Genomic DNA, 17,405 nt, shown 5'->3' on the forward strand with positions numbered 1-17,405 from the left:
TTCATAGGTACATTGATCATGACTGGCAGATGACCCCTATTGATTTTCAGGTCTATAGGTCAAAGGTCAAGGTCACAGTGACTCAAAACAGTAAAATGGTTTCCGTATGATAACTAAAGAATGCTTACGCCTAGGATCATGAAACTTTTTAGGTACATTGATCATGACTGGCAGATGACCCCTATTGATTTTCAGGTCACAAGGTCAAAGGTCAAGGTCACAGTGACTCGAAATAGTAAAATGGTTTCCGGATGATAACTCAAAAATGCTTACGCCTAGGATCATGAAACTTCATAGGTACATTGATCATGACTGGCAGATGACCCCTATGAATTTTCAGGTCACTAGGTCAAAGGTCAAGGTCACAGTGACTCAAAACAGTAAAATGGTTTCCTGATGATAACTCAAGAATAATTAGGCCTAGGATCATGAAACTTCATACATGTAGGTACATTGATCATCACTGGCAGATGACCCCTATTGATTTTCAGGTCACTAGGTGAAAGGTCAAGGTCACAGTGACAAAAACCGTATTCACACAATGGCTGCCACTACAACTGACATCCCATATGGGGGGCATGCATATTTTACAAACAGCCCTTGTTTAATCTGTCCCTTATTTGATTTACAATTTATTCAATATATGTTTGATTTTTGTAAAAGATACTTGTGGCGTTGATGTAATATACTCTAACTCGGTATTCTCGCGGGTCGGCTATTCTTTTCATATTTTCATATTTCGTTTATGCCTCCTGGCTTTTGTTTATAAAAACATACATTTCCGACCTACTTGTTGAATCCACAAAAAACATCTATTGCTGCTAATGTCAATTGATTCTTGGTAATTTTATGTCAAAAAATGGAGAACATAATTTTAATCCAAAATCTACAAATATCCATCTTGAAATGACATTTCCCATTCAACGTCTTTACTTTTCTGATTTTTTGTGCAATCGTCTCATAGGTTCTTGAATTTTGTTCATAAAATTATTTTAAATACTTGCTAGGACAACAATCATAAGGGTGAAGAGACCTTCATTTACGAGGACAGAAAGTAACCATGGTGACACATTATTGTTTATAATTGCCTCTTGCATCTTGTTTTTTGTCGCAGACATCATACAAGTTACTTTTTATGCAAATGTGATATAGTGGTCACAGAAAACTACTTATAACACGCAATGTTACATAAAAGTAATGATTACATTTATGGTCATGTCTATGGGCACAATATTTAGTAAAAACATCAGTTTAAGAAGACAATTATACACATGTTGGACAAACTAATGAAGTTAAAGATTTCTAGTAGTGTTTTGTTGAGCTTTCTTGATCGCATAGAATATCGGAATAACAGGACTCAATAAACATTATAAGCAGGTCCCTATAGAATGGACATTTGGTATTGAGGGTCCCTATAGAGTGAACATTTGACATGGCGGGTCCCTATAGAGTGGACATTTGACATATCGGGTCCCTATAGAGTGGACATTTGGCATGGAGGGTCCCTATAGAGTGGACATTTGGCATGGAGGGTCCCTATAGAGTGCAAATTAGGCTTTTCATGAATATTTAAAGAATTGTAATTAAAGAAACGATCCAGGATATAACAGAAGTCCCTTCCATTTTACCACAAACCTCACCAGCACATGCTATAGGTGTCAGTCAGGCAGCTCTCTGTCTCATTGCTTTCCAGATTATAGTGTGTGAACACAGTCAGAATTTACGGGTTTGCAGGGTTATTTGACTGTGAGGTTTATGGTTCCTAATTAGGGAGTATCAAACTTTAAGGTGAAGTGCTATGATAGCAGATCGTGGGCGCCACAGAGATAGTGAAAATCCTCTAATTGAAAGCATATTGTTGTTATCAGGAAGTAATGAGCTCTACTCTGAAACATTGATAAATCAACCAGTGTTGCCATGGCTACCCTTTTAGAAAAAAAATCTGAGAGAAAAAGATCAAATGTTATACAATTTATTTTGATTGTTCTGATATGTAGTACAATTTATTTTGATTGTTCTGTTTGAATCTGTTGAATTTTCTTCTTAAAAAAAAGATGAAAAAGACCTAATGTAACTACAATTTATTTGGATCTTTATGTTTGGTGCAATATAAGGGAATGTTGTTTGAATTTTTGAAAAATATGTCTTTGACTTCAATTGAGCACACAACAAAGGTTGTTGTTTAACCCATTTATGCCTAGCGTCTAGAAAAAAAGGCCTTGGCAAACAGCGTAGACCCAGATGAGACGCTGCGTGATGCGGCGTCTCATCAGGGTCTGCGCTGTTTGCTTAAAGGAATATCTGTAAGAAATATTCTAAATATAGAAATAAATATACTAGACATCCCTAATTTTGGAAATAAATTGATCCAATTTTGAAGGATGGGAGAGTACACTAGGCATAAATGGGTGAAAATGTGTTACCAATCTGTTGCTGTCTTAACCCTTTACCACTTAGTTACATATTTTTACACATTTGTAGTCCGATATAAAGTAACATTTAATTAAATATCTTTTTTTGCTAAATTCAAGTTTAAAAGGTTTTATTTCCAACCCTTTAAGTGAAAATTGCTTTTGCAAACAGCATTAAACCAGTTAAGGTTTTATGCTGTTTGCTAAAATTGCTTATGCAAACAGCATAAAACCAGTTCAGGTTTTATGCTGTTTGCTGCTCATCAGTGTCTGTTTCTTATGGGGGAAAGGGTTAACCAAAACAAGAACAGCAAAACCTTTGTTCTAAAAACATTATGACTAGATGTGACATATAAAGTTGCACTAAAAAAAGAAGAAACTTATTACAGAGAAGATAAGAGATAAAGAAGTTAATAGTAAAAAAGCATTTATGTTGCAGTATCACACTTTATCTCACCATTTACAAAAATGACCTAATCCGATTGGCTTAGAGTGGTCACATGCCCATGATATATTTTCCAAACAGCCCGTGTAATTTCCATACACCCCAAGTAATCGAGTAGTAGGTCAAGATATAAAGGTTACACAGATAGTAACTGATGATGTATGGGATATACACCTTCTGTACTTTCATGGCATACTGGAGCTTTGCTCTGGTATGGTTTGAAGTTACTGAGGATGTTTATTCCATATGCCATCAGTTACTATCTGTGTAACTTATAACATAAATTATTTTCACGAGCAGTTATCAGTGTTGCTTTTGAGATAATCTTTCAAGACCTGCAACAGTATTAGGTTAATGTGTGGTAATAATTTGATCACTATAGAATTCAGGAAATATATGTCACCACTGATTGGCTCTGCTAATAACACAAACACCAGAAAAAGGTAGATATTGAGACATGAATGCAATAAAAATTGCATATGGCAAATGCTGACATATGACACATGCCATTTGAAAACCAGACTTATGCTAATAGCTCCAGACAAGCCTGTGCGTTTTTGCAGTCTTTTCAATAGCTTGCCTTTCCGCTTATAAGACAACATAACCTTACAGGTGGGTCTGAAACTAGCTGGATGTATATCCCATAGGACCCATTTTCACACGAAGTGGGTCATTCTGTACAATTTTCTTTATAAAAATTTGTATGTTCCCAGGTATTATTGTATAGCTGCAGATTTGACACCAAGATAAGATGACACACCCCAGCAGCCAGCTAAATTACAACAATATTGTCAAATCAGAAACGATAATTTTTGTGACCACAATCAATAGAAATAAAAAATATATCTCTTTTTAATAATCAGAAAGAAGGAACAAAATGTTTTTGCTATTTATATCCCCACAAACAAAGTTTAGGGGGGTATATAGGAGTGAGCTTGTCTGTCGGTCTGTATAAAGTGTCCGCTCTCTATTTCATAAGTTGTTTTCATCCGATCTTCACCAAACATGGTCAGATGTTGTATCTAGATGATGTCTAGGTCAAGTTTGAATATGGGTCATGCCGGGTCAAAAACTAGGTCATGGGGTCACTTAGTGCGTTTTAAACATTGAGCATGGTGTCTCCTCTCTATATTTTAAGTAGTTTTCTTCAGAGCTTCACCAAACTTGGTCAGAAGTTGTATCTAAATGTGTAGGTCAAGTTCCAACATGTGCCATGCCGGGTCGAAAACTAGGTCATGGGTTCACTTAGTGCGTTTTAAACATTGAGCAGGGTGTCTGCTGATTTTTGTGAAGACAATATGCAAAATTCTCTGTGTCAAGGCGGCATGTCGGGGTATTCGTAACGTCTGTGACAAAGCTCTAGTTCACTCCATTTCTTGTGTCCATGTTTTCTTATAACCCAATTTTTTCTTAAAGTGCTTCATTTGGTAGCATCTATCAATTTCATCGATGTTCTTGGTAGGCAAATAATGATCACAATTGCAACAATGTACCGGGGTGAGGCCAACTTAATTGCCTGTAGTCATTGGTCTATGCTGTAGTCAGAAGTGAGTGACTACTGCAACTTCATTACAGGGCTCAGAGGGATTCTGAAGTGTTCTAATTTTTAGCTACTTTTCTCTGAAATGTGCTTGAAATGAACTTAGGTGGCCAAAATGTTGTGTTTGTTTTTCTTTAAAAGGGCTTAAATAGCAGTCACCTGAGTGCATTTTAGCATACTTGTAAATAAGGTAGTACATGTTTCCCAGAGACATCACAAATGTTTATCTGTGAGTAGCTTCCTGTAAAATTGCAATCTCGAAACACTAAGTTGCAGAGCAAGTGAAACAAGACGGTTGTATAAAATAAACTTTAATCACAGTTTAAACATTCTGGTTAAATATGTGGAATAACGTAATAAGGCTCACATGTATACAAGAATTCCATGATAATCTATACAATATTGGGTCTGAACATGTTGGGGGAAAAACATGTTAAACTTTGATACAATCAAAGCTGACCCATTTTATGCAACATGAAGTTTCATTCAAATAATAATGGTTGATTTGGTGCTGAAATTTGAAAGGATTTATGCAAGTCAGATTTTTAAGTAGCCAAGATGGGCATTTTTTTTAGCTTATGCTGAGCTTTTGTGATTTCCTTTTATTTGCCTCTTCAACACTAACCTTGTTCACACAAGATTACAAATTTATTTTCAATCGTCTTGAAAATTTGCCAGAATATTATCTTGGTAAAGTTCAAAACTTGACGTCAAAAACTAGGTTAAATAAAAATAGGTTTTTAAATCTTAAGAAGTGACCTTTACAGTCAAATTGGTTACAATTCAATCTTCGAATATGGTACGAGTCAGGTGAAAAACTTGGCTGCCAGAGGTTGGGGCAGATTTCATGATATGGTAAGCTTTGTCAGAATATTTTCTCAGTAAAGTTCAAAACTTGACGTCAAAAACTAGGTTAAATTAAAACAGGTTTTTAAATCTTAAGAAGTGACCTTTACAGTCAAATTGGTTACAATTCTATCTTCGAAAATTGTACGAGTCAGGTGAAAAACATGGCTGCCAGAGGTTGGGGCAGATTTCATGATATGGTAAGCTATACGTATTAATACCTTTTTAACACTAGAAGTCACATTCATGGTCCCATCATCCTGAAACTTGCCCAGATTGGTTCTAATGATATGAGCCCTGCTCTGTGTAAAGGGTGTTTTAATGCATGTGAGTTAAGTGTCATCCCAGAATAGCTCGTGCAGTCTGCACAGGCTAATTAGGGACAACACTTTCCGGCTTAATTAAATTTTTGCCAATTTTAAATGAAAAATATAAAAGCAGAACGTGTCCCTATTTAGCCTGTTAGACTGCACAGGTTTTTCTGGGACGACACTTTGCACACATGCTTTAAACCCCATTTTCACAGAGTGAGGCTCATATATACATGTGTAAGTTAACCCTGTTGTTTCAAACATTAATGCATTTTTTGACCTGTCATGTAACATAACTCTTTGGCAGCTTTTAAGACATAGTCAAGTTCAGGTAGTTGATACTCAGATTTTGACTAAACACAATATGTCAGTAATTCAGTCTAAACCTGAATTCTTTACCTGAAGTTTTTGTACTGCTAATTTGATTTAATTCCACTCAGTATTGCTGCCTAGTATGATTCTATACCATTTAGTGGTTTAGAAATGAAAATTACCTCTTTCAAATTCGTATTTTAACCTCGAGCACTTATTTATTTCTTGGACTTGAATGATTTACATAACCAACCAGAGACCATTCTTGTGAAGATTCATCAAAATTGGTCCAGTGGTTTACTAGACGTTATTTTAAGATTGGTGGATGTGCAACAGAAAATCCTGGTCACAAAAGCTCAGCATGGCCTCTTGGTATTGTGATGAGCTAAATAACAACAGAAATTCTAAAAACCTGTAATATGAAAACAAAACAAATAATAGAAGAAAATATAACACTACAATGGAGATTCAATTCAATATATGAAATGACACAACACAAAATGTTACAAAAGTGCATTAAGATTTCAAGTGGTTCACATGATGGTTTTTGCAATTAATTTTACAAGGAGACAAAATATTATTGCTAAAAATTGCACATTCAAAAATTATATATTTACAAGTCTGAATAAATAAAACATAACAATTTCAATAAAATGTCTTACCATCAACCAAATACCTCAAATATTCAGCCATGTGCAGCTTTTGCTTATCATATACATTTGCTCATCATAAATAGAAACAAAGCACAAAATACAACAATAATATCAGATTTGTAGGTTCACCTAACAAAATACTTATGCTTTCTACATTTTTTGGTCAACTATGAAACTACTGCAAGAACATGTTTTCTGCATTCATGGCTTGAACAAACAAAACAAAAATATTACATATCACTTCTGAGTATATGACTTAAAATGTGAAGTGAAATTTAAAATTCTTATTTCAAACACAGATATGTATACGTAAACAAGACATGTGTTCGTCAGAAACACAATGCCCTTACTGCGCTGCTTTGAAATAAAAAATTTATTTATCATTTGGCAGGTATAGAAATCATCTCCCTTTAAAGCTTATTACTTCCCTTGGATGTTGTCCAATTCAACCGGATGGGGGGGGGGGGGGGGGTCTGCAGACATCACTGACAACCAAGGCCTGTGGTTTATCAAAGAGATCATAGCCAGAGTTCATCATGAATCTATGGACATAAATCCACAGGTATCTAATGAACCCTACCATTCACAAATTATTACAGGAAAGAAATGATAATTATATCATTTATAAAAACCTTTGACAAATCAATCATTTGAGTTTTAAATCATTAAAATAAAAAGTCTGTACAGTAACTGTGAAAAGAACTTATATTCTTGGTAAGGAAATATATATAATCTGAGATTTATAATTATATTAATTACTTCCCTTGAAAATAATTGTCTCTAACAATCTCTATTTTAGTAGCAAATAATTAAAAGCCACTCGTGACTGTAGATTCACCACTCAAAATGTGGAGCTCCATGAAATACACATGCATGACAAATATCAAGTTGCTATGTTCAATATTGAATAATTATCTCCCTTTAAAGCTTATAACTTCCCTTGGATTTGTACTTTTGACCTTAGACCTTGAACGATAAACTTGACCTTTTACCACGATGTGTTTGTCAGAAACACAATGCCGCCTAATGCGCCGCTTTGATTTATTTAACAAAAATATATAATTTGGCAGATCAGATAATTATGTCCATTTAAAGCTTATTACTTCACTTGGATTTGTTTTTTCGACCCCGTGACCTAGTTTTTGACCCCGCATGACCCATATTCGAACTTGACCTAGATATTGTCTAGATACAACTTCTGACCAAGTTTCGTAAAGATCGGATGAAAACTATTTGAATTAGAGAGCGGACACAAAAAGTGTGACAGACAGACTTACAGACAGACAGACAGATGGACAGTGCGAAAACTTTATACCCCCTTTTCTTCGAAAGGGGGCATAAAAAGAATGAGATATTTGTAATTTTCAACGTTACTTTATAAAAATCTCACATTTTGTTGGGCTTTTGATAAAACCTTAACAACATGTAACCAAGCACACGAAAGAATCCAAAGAATGCCAGGAGGGGCAGGAAATACTGCCAGAAAGGCTGGTTGATGTTGTAGTATCTCAAGGCATCATGTGCTGGAAAGGTTGCCAAGGTAGTCTGGTTGCTATGGTTACATGAGTCAAAATGGGACTTGGTTGAATTGGTTAACTGGGAGCACCTACAATATAGTAAGCATCTTTAAATTAAATTTCAAGCTGTTTATTTCCCAGATTATGTTTACCCCAATCTATTATTTTGTTAAAAAATCTTTTTTTCCTAAATTGCTATATCCCTTATTTCCATTATTACTCAACTGTTTTATAATGTTTAACAATTATGTTAACAGATCTGCATACGGAGTACAAATGTTATCCACCATTATTTAATCAAATAAAGCAGAGTAAAATCTGAGATTAATCTCCATGTTCTCTGCATTCTGTGATAATGTGAAGTAGATATGAGCCCCCCTCCACATGTTGCCACACTCACTACAGGGTCTGATGAATACTTACTGCAGGTCAACCCCCACATGTTGCCACACTCACCAAAGGTCTGATGCATACTTACTACAGGTCAACCCCAACATGTTGCCACACTCACCACAGGTCTGATGCATACTTACTGCAGGTCATCCCTCCACATGTTGCCTCACTCACCACAGGTCTGATGCATACTTACTGCAGGTCAACCCCCACATGTTGCCACACTCACCACAGGTCTGATGCATACTAACTGCAGGTCAACCCCCATATGTTGCCTCACTCACCACAGGTCTGATGCATACTGCAGGTCAACCCCCATATGTTGCCACACTCACCACAGGTCTGATGCATACTTACTGCAGGTCAACCCCCACATGTTGCCACACTCACCACAGGTCTAATGCATACTTACTGCAGGTCAACTCCCCCACATGTTTCCACACTCACCACAGGTCTGATGCATACTGCAGGTCAACCCCCACATGTTGCCACACTCACCACAGGTCTGATGCATACTGCAGGTCAACCCCCACATGTTGCCACACTCACCACAGGTCTGATGCATACTTACTGCAGGTCAACCCCCACATATTGCCACACTCACCACAGGTCTGATGCATACTTACTGCAGGTCAACCCCCACATATTGCCACACTCACCACAGGTCTGATGCATACTTACTGCAGGTCAACCCCCATATGTTGCCACACTCACCACAGGTCTGATGCATACTTACTGCAGGTCAACCCCCACATGTTGCCACACTCACCGCAGGTCTTTTGCATACTTACTGCAGGTCAACCCCCACACGTTGCCACACTCACCACAGGTCTGATGCATACTTACTGCAGGTCAGCAGCCTGATAGAACTCCAAGTACATCAGAGCGTGGAATGTGTAATGCAAGAATGCCAGGTACTTGGCCCACTCTAGCCAGAACGGTAGATGGCGAGCGTAAAAACCACCTAAAATACAATGTAAATTAAATTAAGGGGTGTGACTTTAATTTTGTCAGCCCATTTTCCTTTTCAATGCTGAAAGTTATGAAAAAAGTTTTGCTTATCTGAATAAATTTAAAAGTGACGAGTTTTAATAAAACCCAGTAAATATGATACTTGCTTCACCTGTTTCCAAAATCACACATCTTTTTACAAAAAGGAATATATCATTTATATGGGATCTGCATAGCAAAGCATGTACTCATCAAAGACTTATCTGGGCGGAATTCTGAACATCTCTAAGATATTTTAGAAAGAATTTGCTAATTCTTACAATTTTTTACTTAAACACTTTTGTTTTCTTCGATGTTCTTCAAAGAATATCTCTAAGACCAATCGTAGTGAAAAGATGTTCTTAGAAAATAAAACAAATTTTGTTCATAAAAAATTGAGTGCTTTTGTGGATTTATGTATGGGCGATAAATATGAGAGGAAAAAGACAAAATTTCTGCTACTTTGACAAACTTTTTGTTCATGCAAATACACATGTGTAATGCATTAAAAAACTTCCAACACATTGATTTCATTGTATATTCGACTTTATTCTTGTTTATGCGTAAAAGCCAATAATACCTCAAACTTAAAGAGTAGAAAACAGTTTTAATGTGCATCAAATCAGATTCGGGACGAGTGTTGTATTTCATCTTTTTATGCCCACTAAATGTACTGATGCTGAAGGTAAAGATATATTGTCCCAGATATATTGATGCCAAAAGCATACAGTGATTAACCTAGCATCTTTTGAAGCCAAAGGTATACAGTGTTTTACCCAGCATCTATATATGCAAAAAGCATAAAATGAATGTCCCAGCATATATATGACAAAGGTAAACAGTGTTTTCGCCAGCATCGGTATATGCCCAATGTCCAGCATCTATATGTGACAAACGCATGCACTGAATGTCCCAGCATCTATTGATGCCAAAGGAATACAACTATTGTCCTAGCATCTATTAATGCCGAAGAAATACAGTGATTGTCCCAGCATTATTTAATGCCCAATTAATGTATTGATTGTCCCAGCATATATTGATGCCCAAGGAATACTGTGGCTGTCACAGGATTGATTGATGCAAAAGGAATCAATTGATTGTCCCAGCATATATTTATGCCCAAGGAATACACTGATTTTTCCAGCATTTATTAATGCCCAAGGAATACTGTGGTTGTCCAAGCATTGACTGATGCAAACGGAATAAAATGATTGTCTCATCATATATTGATTCCAAAGGAATACACTGATTGTCCCAGCATGTATTGATGCCAAAGGAATACAGTGATTGTCCCTACATCTATTGATGGCAAAGGAATACAGTGATAACCCCAGCATCTATTGATGCCAAAGGAATACATTGATTATCATTGTATCTATTAATGCATAAGGAATACAGTAAATGTCCCAGCATATATTGATGCCCTATGAATACAATAAATGTCCCAGCAAATACTGATGCCCAAGGAATATATTGATTTTTTCCCAGCATATATTGATGTCAAATGTGTACAGTGATTATGCAAATGTTGATTCCCAAGAACATTGATTGTGCCAGTGTATATTGATGCCAAAGGAATACATTGATTGTCCCAGCATATATTTATGCCAATGGGATACATGTCCTAACATCTATTGATGCCAAAGGAAAACAGTGATGGTCTCAACATATATGCTCAAGGAAAACATTGATTTCCCCAACATCTATTGATACCAAAAAAATACAGTGATTGTCCCAGAATATATCGATGCCCAATGAACACAATGGTTTTCCCAACAATCAACATGTATGGATGCCAAAGGAATATAGTGATTTTCCCAGCATTTATTGATGCAAAAGGAATACGGTGATTGTTCTTACGTCTATATTGATGCCCAAGGAATACATTTTTTTTGCCCAATATTTACCTATTGATGCCAAAGAAATAAAGTGATTGTTCCAGCATATATTGATGCCCAAGGAATGCAGTGTTGTACCAGCATCTATTGATGCCCAATACATAAAATGATTGTCCCAGCATATATTGATTCCCAAGGAATAAATTGATTGTCCTAGCATTTATTGATGCCCAAGGAATAGATTGATTCTCACAGCATTTATGTATGCCAAAGGAATACAATAGTTGTCACAGCATTTATTGATGCATAAGGAATACATTGATTGTCCTGATATTTATTGATGCAAAAGGAATACAGTGATTTCCCCAGCACATATTGATGCCGAAGGAATACATGATTTTCCCAACATTTATTGGTGCCAAAGGAATACAGTGATTATTCCAAAATGTATTGATGCCAAAGGAATACAGTGATTGTCCCAGCATACTGTGAAACCATTTATTTTCGACAGCACAAAATTTCGCCATTTTTATAAAAATGACGATTTCGTCAGCACTTAAATTCGCCGATTTCGGATTTTGAATTTTAAAAAATGCGTCAGTCAATATCCGATTTGTGTGTAATACATATTCGCGATCAATCGCAGTTGCGAAAAATCGTGGTACGAATGCGGGAACACACTTGAGAATCACTGCAGGATATGGGGCCTGTTTGTCACATGCCAATTAACTAGTCTTTTGTTATCAAGGGACAGTAATGGACCCTCTTAATGTATGCCATTAACACGTTCATTGTTATGATAAGCGGACAAGTGGGATCGAATAACCGTTAACGAGTGTTTGTAACAACGAAGCCAATTGCCAATTGGGTATGTGTTCTAGTTGGTATGATTTTTATTAAAATGCTGTCAATACCGTTTTAAAACTGTTTGTGTTATACGAAAGAGGTTCCAGTTTGTTAAGTGTTTTTTTTTTCAAATAAAATGCTTTTTTTCTGATATCAACATTAAAATTAGAAACTCTATGTGTGTGTTTGTTCTTAAAAAGTAAACTACCGGTATATTAATCAATAATGTCAATAATTTAAAAATTAATAAATTGATACATATAAAATAGTAATAAGTGTGGTTAAACGCAAACAATCAAACAACAAAAAGCAATTAAAATATTCATTATTAATTTGTGATAAATACGCATGTTGATCACACATCGTCATCTTTTTATTTGGTTTATTGTCTTTCATCGGCATTCGCTGCGTGATGGCTAATATGCAATACCCCTGAAAAACACAATGCACCTAATGGGTAATAAAGTTATAAACAATTAGCGCTAATTCATTACCATTCTACATAAACGAAGTCAACGCATTCGATACAGCTGTAATGCACTCGCGTTTTAAAGAAGTGTCACGTGTCAGTTAAGTACCTTGTGTAATCTACATCCCTTTGTGTCAAAACCGGATTAATCTTGATTACGAAACAGCAGTGAATGTGTGCATGGATTATGTTGGAATTTAATGCCTCATGTCTACGGTATAGTTTTAAAATATTGTTCAATTTGGTATTTGTTTTTGTTCAAACATAGAGCATGATTGTTCGTTAGGATCTTAAATTCGCCGATCGGTCGACTGACGAAATTTATGAAAATTAATGCCTGACGATTAATAATGGTTTCACAGTATATTGATGCCCATGGGATACATTGATTGTCCTAACATCTATTGATGCCAAAGGAAAACAGTGATCGTCCCATCTACAGGTGTTGGGCACGCGGCCAATTCACTGAAACACTATCAATATGTCATAAAACAACATTTTTCATAACTTTGACAAAAAAAAATATTCTGATATATCATATATGAATGTCGCCATCTTGATAATCATGTGATTACCCCATCAGGCCCCTCTGTATGTTATCACATGAATGGCAGTCATCAACCAGTTTATCCCAAATATATTCACACTCACCTATGAGCATGATGAACATAATGCAGATAGTTCCCAAGGAAATGCCACGACTCATGTCCATTGCGTATATCCCAATACACAAACCTATACTCTGAAAATACAACAAATACATCACTAAATAGAAAATTATTGGCACGGCCTTATATCTCTTACCTAACTATGACACTGTTACAATTAGTATATTGCTGCTTAAGTATTTTCATAACAATTGTCCAACTTGTTTGATTTAAAGCTGACAAGTGGTTGCTTTGATGCATTCAGTTTACTTGGTAAGGGTTGAATACAAAAAGCTAAACCATACTCTTGGTTTCTCTTATTGATTCATATTTATAAGCCGTTTTTGCTGTACAATTTGTACTTCAAAAATAAAGAAAATGGCTGAAAAACAATAACATAACCATCAAATACCATCATGAAAACCCCAGCATGGTTTTGTGAATGTTTTCTCCATTCAACAAGATTGGAATAAACATAAATTCATCATATATAGTGTTATGTAATTAACATTGGTAAGGATATTAGATAGACATTTTTCTCAACCTTTTTCATGTTCCTTACCTGGCCAACAATGGTATGCACAAAAATGGTCCCTATGGTGGCAAAGAAAGAGACAACATTGTTAAGCCCTGTGACCCAGTAGACAACAGTAAGGAAGAGTAAAGGCTCTACGAGAATTGAGGGGAGGTCGCACGTCATCTTGGCTAGGTAGTACGCAGAGAGACGATACCAGCTGGATGAACGCTCCTTGTATATAACCACTCTCTCTGCTGGAACTACAGTGAGTTTTTAACATAAACATTGACATGAAATTACTAAACACGAGGGCCTGAAAGGCTCAAAGTCGCTCACCTGAGATAACAAGATATTATTGGGACAAATCTTCTGACCAAGTTTCACGAAGATCGGAAAATAAATGTGGCCTCTAGAGTGTTTACAAGGTTTTACTATAGCCATATAAGGAAAAATGCCCCTCCCCCTGGCAGCCATGTTTTTCAAGCAACCGGCATCATTTTTCAACTCATCAAGATATTATCGGGATGAATCTTCTGACCAAGTTTCATGAAGATCGGACAGTTAATGTGGCCTTTAGAGCGTTAACAAGATTTTACTATAGCCATATAAGGAAAAATGCCCCGCCCCTTGGCAGCCATTTTTTTCAAGCAAACATAATTATTTTCTAACTCATCCAAGATAACATTGAGACCAATCTTCTGACCAAGTTTCATGAAGATTGGACAATAAATGTGGCCTCTAGAGTGTTAACAAGGTTTAACTATTATATTACCATATAAGGAAAAATGCCCCGCCCCTGGTGGCCATGTTTTTAAAGCAACCCAAACCATTTTCGAACTCATCCAAGATATCATTGGGACAAATCTTCTGACTAAGTTTCATGATGATCGGAAAATAAATGTGACCTCTAGAGTGTTAACAAGGTTTTACTATAGCCATATAAGGAAAATAGCCCCGCCCCTGTGGTGGCCATGTTTTTCAACCAACCGGCATCATTTTTTAACAAGTCCAAGATATTATTGGGATGAATCTTCTGATCAAGTTTCATGAAGATTGTACTATAAATGTGGCCTGTAGAGTGTTAACAAGATTTTACTATAGCCTTATATAGCCATATAAGGAAAAATGCCCCGCCCCTTGGGGGCCATGTTATTCAAGAAAACGTAACCATTTTCGAACTCATCCAAGATATCATTAAGACAAATCTTTTGACCATATTTCATCAAGATTGGACAATAAATGTGGCCTCTAGAGTGTTAACAAGGTTTTACTATAGCCATATAAGGAAAAATGCCCCGCCCCCTAGCGGCCATGTTTTTTCAACCAACCGGCATTATTTTCGAACTAGTCCAAGATATTATTGGGATGAATCTTCTGACCAGGTTTCATTAAGATTAGACAATGAATGTGGCCTTTAGAGTGTTAACAAGATTTTACTATAGCCATATATAGCCATATAAGGAAAAATGCCCCACCCCTTGGCAGCCATGTTTTTCAAGCAAAGGTTACCATTTTTGAACTCATCAAAGATATCAGTGGGGCAAATCTTCTGAGCAAGTTTCATTAAGATCTGAAAATAAATGTGGCCTCTAGAGTGTTAACAAGGTTTTACTAAAGCCATATAAGGAAAAATGCCCCGCCCCCTGGTGGCCATGTTTTTTCAACCACCGGGCATCATTTTCGAACTCGTCCAAGATATTATTGGGATGAATCTTCTGACCAAGTTTCATGAAGATCAGACAATAAATGTGGCCTCTAGAGTGTTAACAAGATTTTACTGTAGCCATATATAGCCATATTAGGAAAAATGCCCCGCCCCTTGGCAGCCATGTTTTTAAAACAAACGTAACCATTTTCAAACTCATCCAAGATATCATTGAAACCAATCTTCTGACCAAATTTCATGAAGATTGGACAATAAATGTGGCCTCTAGAGAGTGAACAAGGCAAATGTTGACGTCGCACAATGGACAACGGACAAAAGGCGATCACAAAAGCTCACCATGAGCACATTGTGCTCAGGTGAGCTAAAACAAACATATGAAAATAAATTGGAAAGTGTATTTACTCTTCTGTTGTGTCACATTGAATGGGAGTGTTACAATACAATACAGCAATTTGGCAAAAGAACAAAAATGGAAGAAAAGCAGGAGGAAATCCTTCAATAAACAAGACTATGACATTGTGAACCCTTCAAGACTATGACATTGTGAACCCTTCAAGACTATGACATTGTGAACCCTTCAAGACTATGACATTGTGAACCCTTCAAGACTATGACATTGTGAACCCTTCAAGACTATGACATTGTGAACCCTTCAAGACTATGACATTGTGAACCCTTCAAGACTATGACATTGTGAACCCTTCAAGACTATGACATTGTGAACCCTTCAAGACTATGACATTGTGAACCCTTCAAGTCTATAACATTGTGAACCCTTCAAGACTATGACATTGTGAACCCTTCAAGACTATGACATTGTGAACCCTTCAAGACTATGACATTGTGAACCCTTCAAGACTATGAAATTGTGAACCCTTAAGATTTTGTGTATACTTACTATTAAAGTTAAATAAATATACAAATAGAAGAGAATTTCACTAAAAAAAACATTTCCAAGTTTTATGTTGGTAGTTGGAACTTAAGGTTAAAATATAAATTAAGTATGACATGAAATTCGAAAATTGATAGTACTGTCATAAAGTAGCAAACTTCTTAATCAGATGTTAACAACTTCAGCTCCATATGTCAAGTAGCTAAATAGATAAATACAGATATTATCATGCAATTAACAAATAAATAAGCCCCCATTAAATTGACTTCTATGTAAACCATTCAAGTCCATGTGCAGAAAAATGGATGTTGTTGTTTGCTATCTATAGAACTGTTTATTTCAAAATGCAAGTTCATTCAAATTTGTCACTATTTTACATTTTGGTTATTGACATAACATGTCTCAGTAAGGTATGTGTCGTGTCTTCAACATAGATAAATACTTACAGGATGTAATGGCATTAAATAGTGGTGTAAACCCCCAGTGCATCGATATGTAATAAATCTGAAAATTCAAAGGAAATGTGTATTAGATAATGGCTGAACAAAAAACAGGAATGAAGCAAGCAATACTTCATAAAGCAGGTTTAAATCAATTAAATAAAACATTAAAAAGTTGCATAAAAATAAATAATTTCAAAGTACTGTAGAATTCAGCCAGTTATATCAATCTTTGATCTGGGGTTTGATCTTGTCAGCTGACCAAGATACTGCTTTACAAAAAAGGTCTAAACAACAAAAAACTAAGCAGTGGCTCACTAAACCCAAGGCTCCCCAGCACCATCTTACAGTCATTAAATCTTTGCACAAACATTAGTACTTCCCTTACGACCACAATAAATACAAAGGAAAAATAAGCAATGCAAAGTTTGTGGAATTGCACATAATAATTCTATCAGTTATGAACACACTGGTTGTAACCTGCCCATGCTTTAAATGCCTCCTTCCACGAATCATGGAAAAACAACAGGATAACAGCAGTATAACAGACTGAAAACCATGAAAAAAAAAAGAGACCCAAAGGAACTAGACTTTTTTTTAAAAGTGTGAGTTGATTCATGAAGACCAAAAAAGGACAAGAGTTTTAAATGCCTTTTTAAATTTGACCTAGTT

The 17,405-nt window shown here is 36.0% G+C and overlaps 1 protein-coding gene across 1 annotated transcript in view; it reads right to left on the reverse strand.

The window, feature by feature from the left end:
* Nucleotides 1–6,820: 6,820 nt before the first annotated feature.
* The window catches only part of LOC127871196 (uncharacterized), a 35,554-nt gene continuing 24,969 nt past the window's right edge, over nucleotides 6,821–17,405 (reverse strand). Inside the window, exons 11-15 of the mRNA XM_052413942.1 lie at nucleotides 16,740–16,797; nucleotides 13,781–13,995; nucleotides 13,223–13,313; nucleotides 9,275–9,392; nucleotides 6,821–8,124 (exon numbers count right to left, since the gene is read on the reverse strand). Coding sequence (XP_052269902.1) covers nucleotides 7,905–8,124; nucleotides 9,275–9,392; nucleotides 13,223–13,313; nucleotides 13,781–13,995; nucleotides 16,740–16,797 — 702 coding nt within the window. The 3' untranslated portion in view covers nucleotides 6,821–7,904. The remainder of the gene's footprint in view (nucleotides 8,125–9,274; nucleotides 9,393–13,222; nucleotides 13,314–13,780; nucleotides 13,996–16,739; nucleotides 16,798–17,405) is intronic.

The sequence above is a fragment of the Dreissena polymorpha genome, chromosome 1, assembly GCF_020536995.1.
Source record: "Dreissena polymorpha isolate Duluth1 chromosome 1, UMN_Dpol_1.0, whole genome shotgun sequence".
Lineage (NCBI taxonomy): Eukaryota > Metazoa > Mollusca > Bivalvia > Myida > Dreissenidae > Dreissena > Dreissena polymorpha.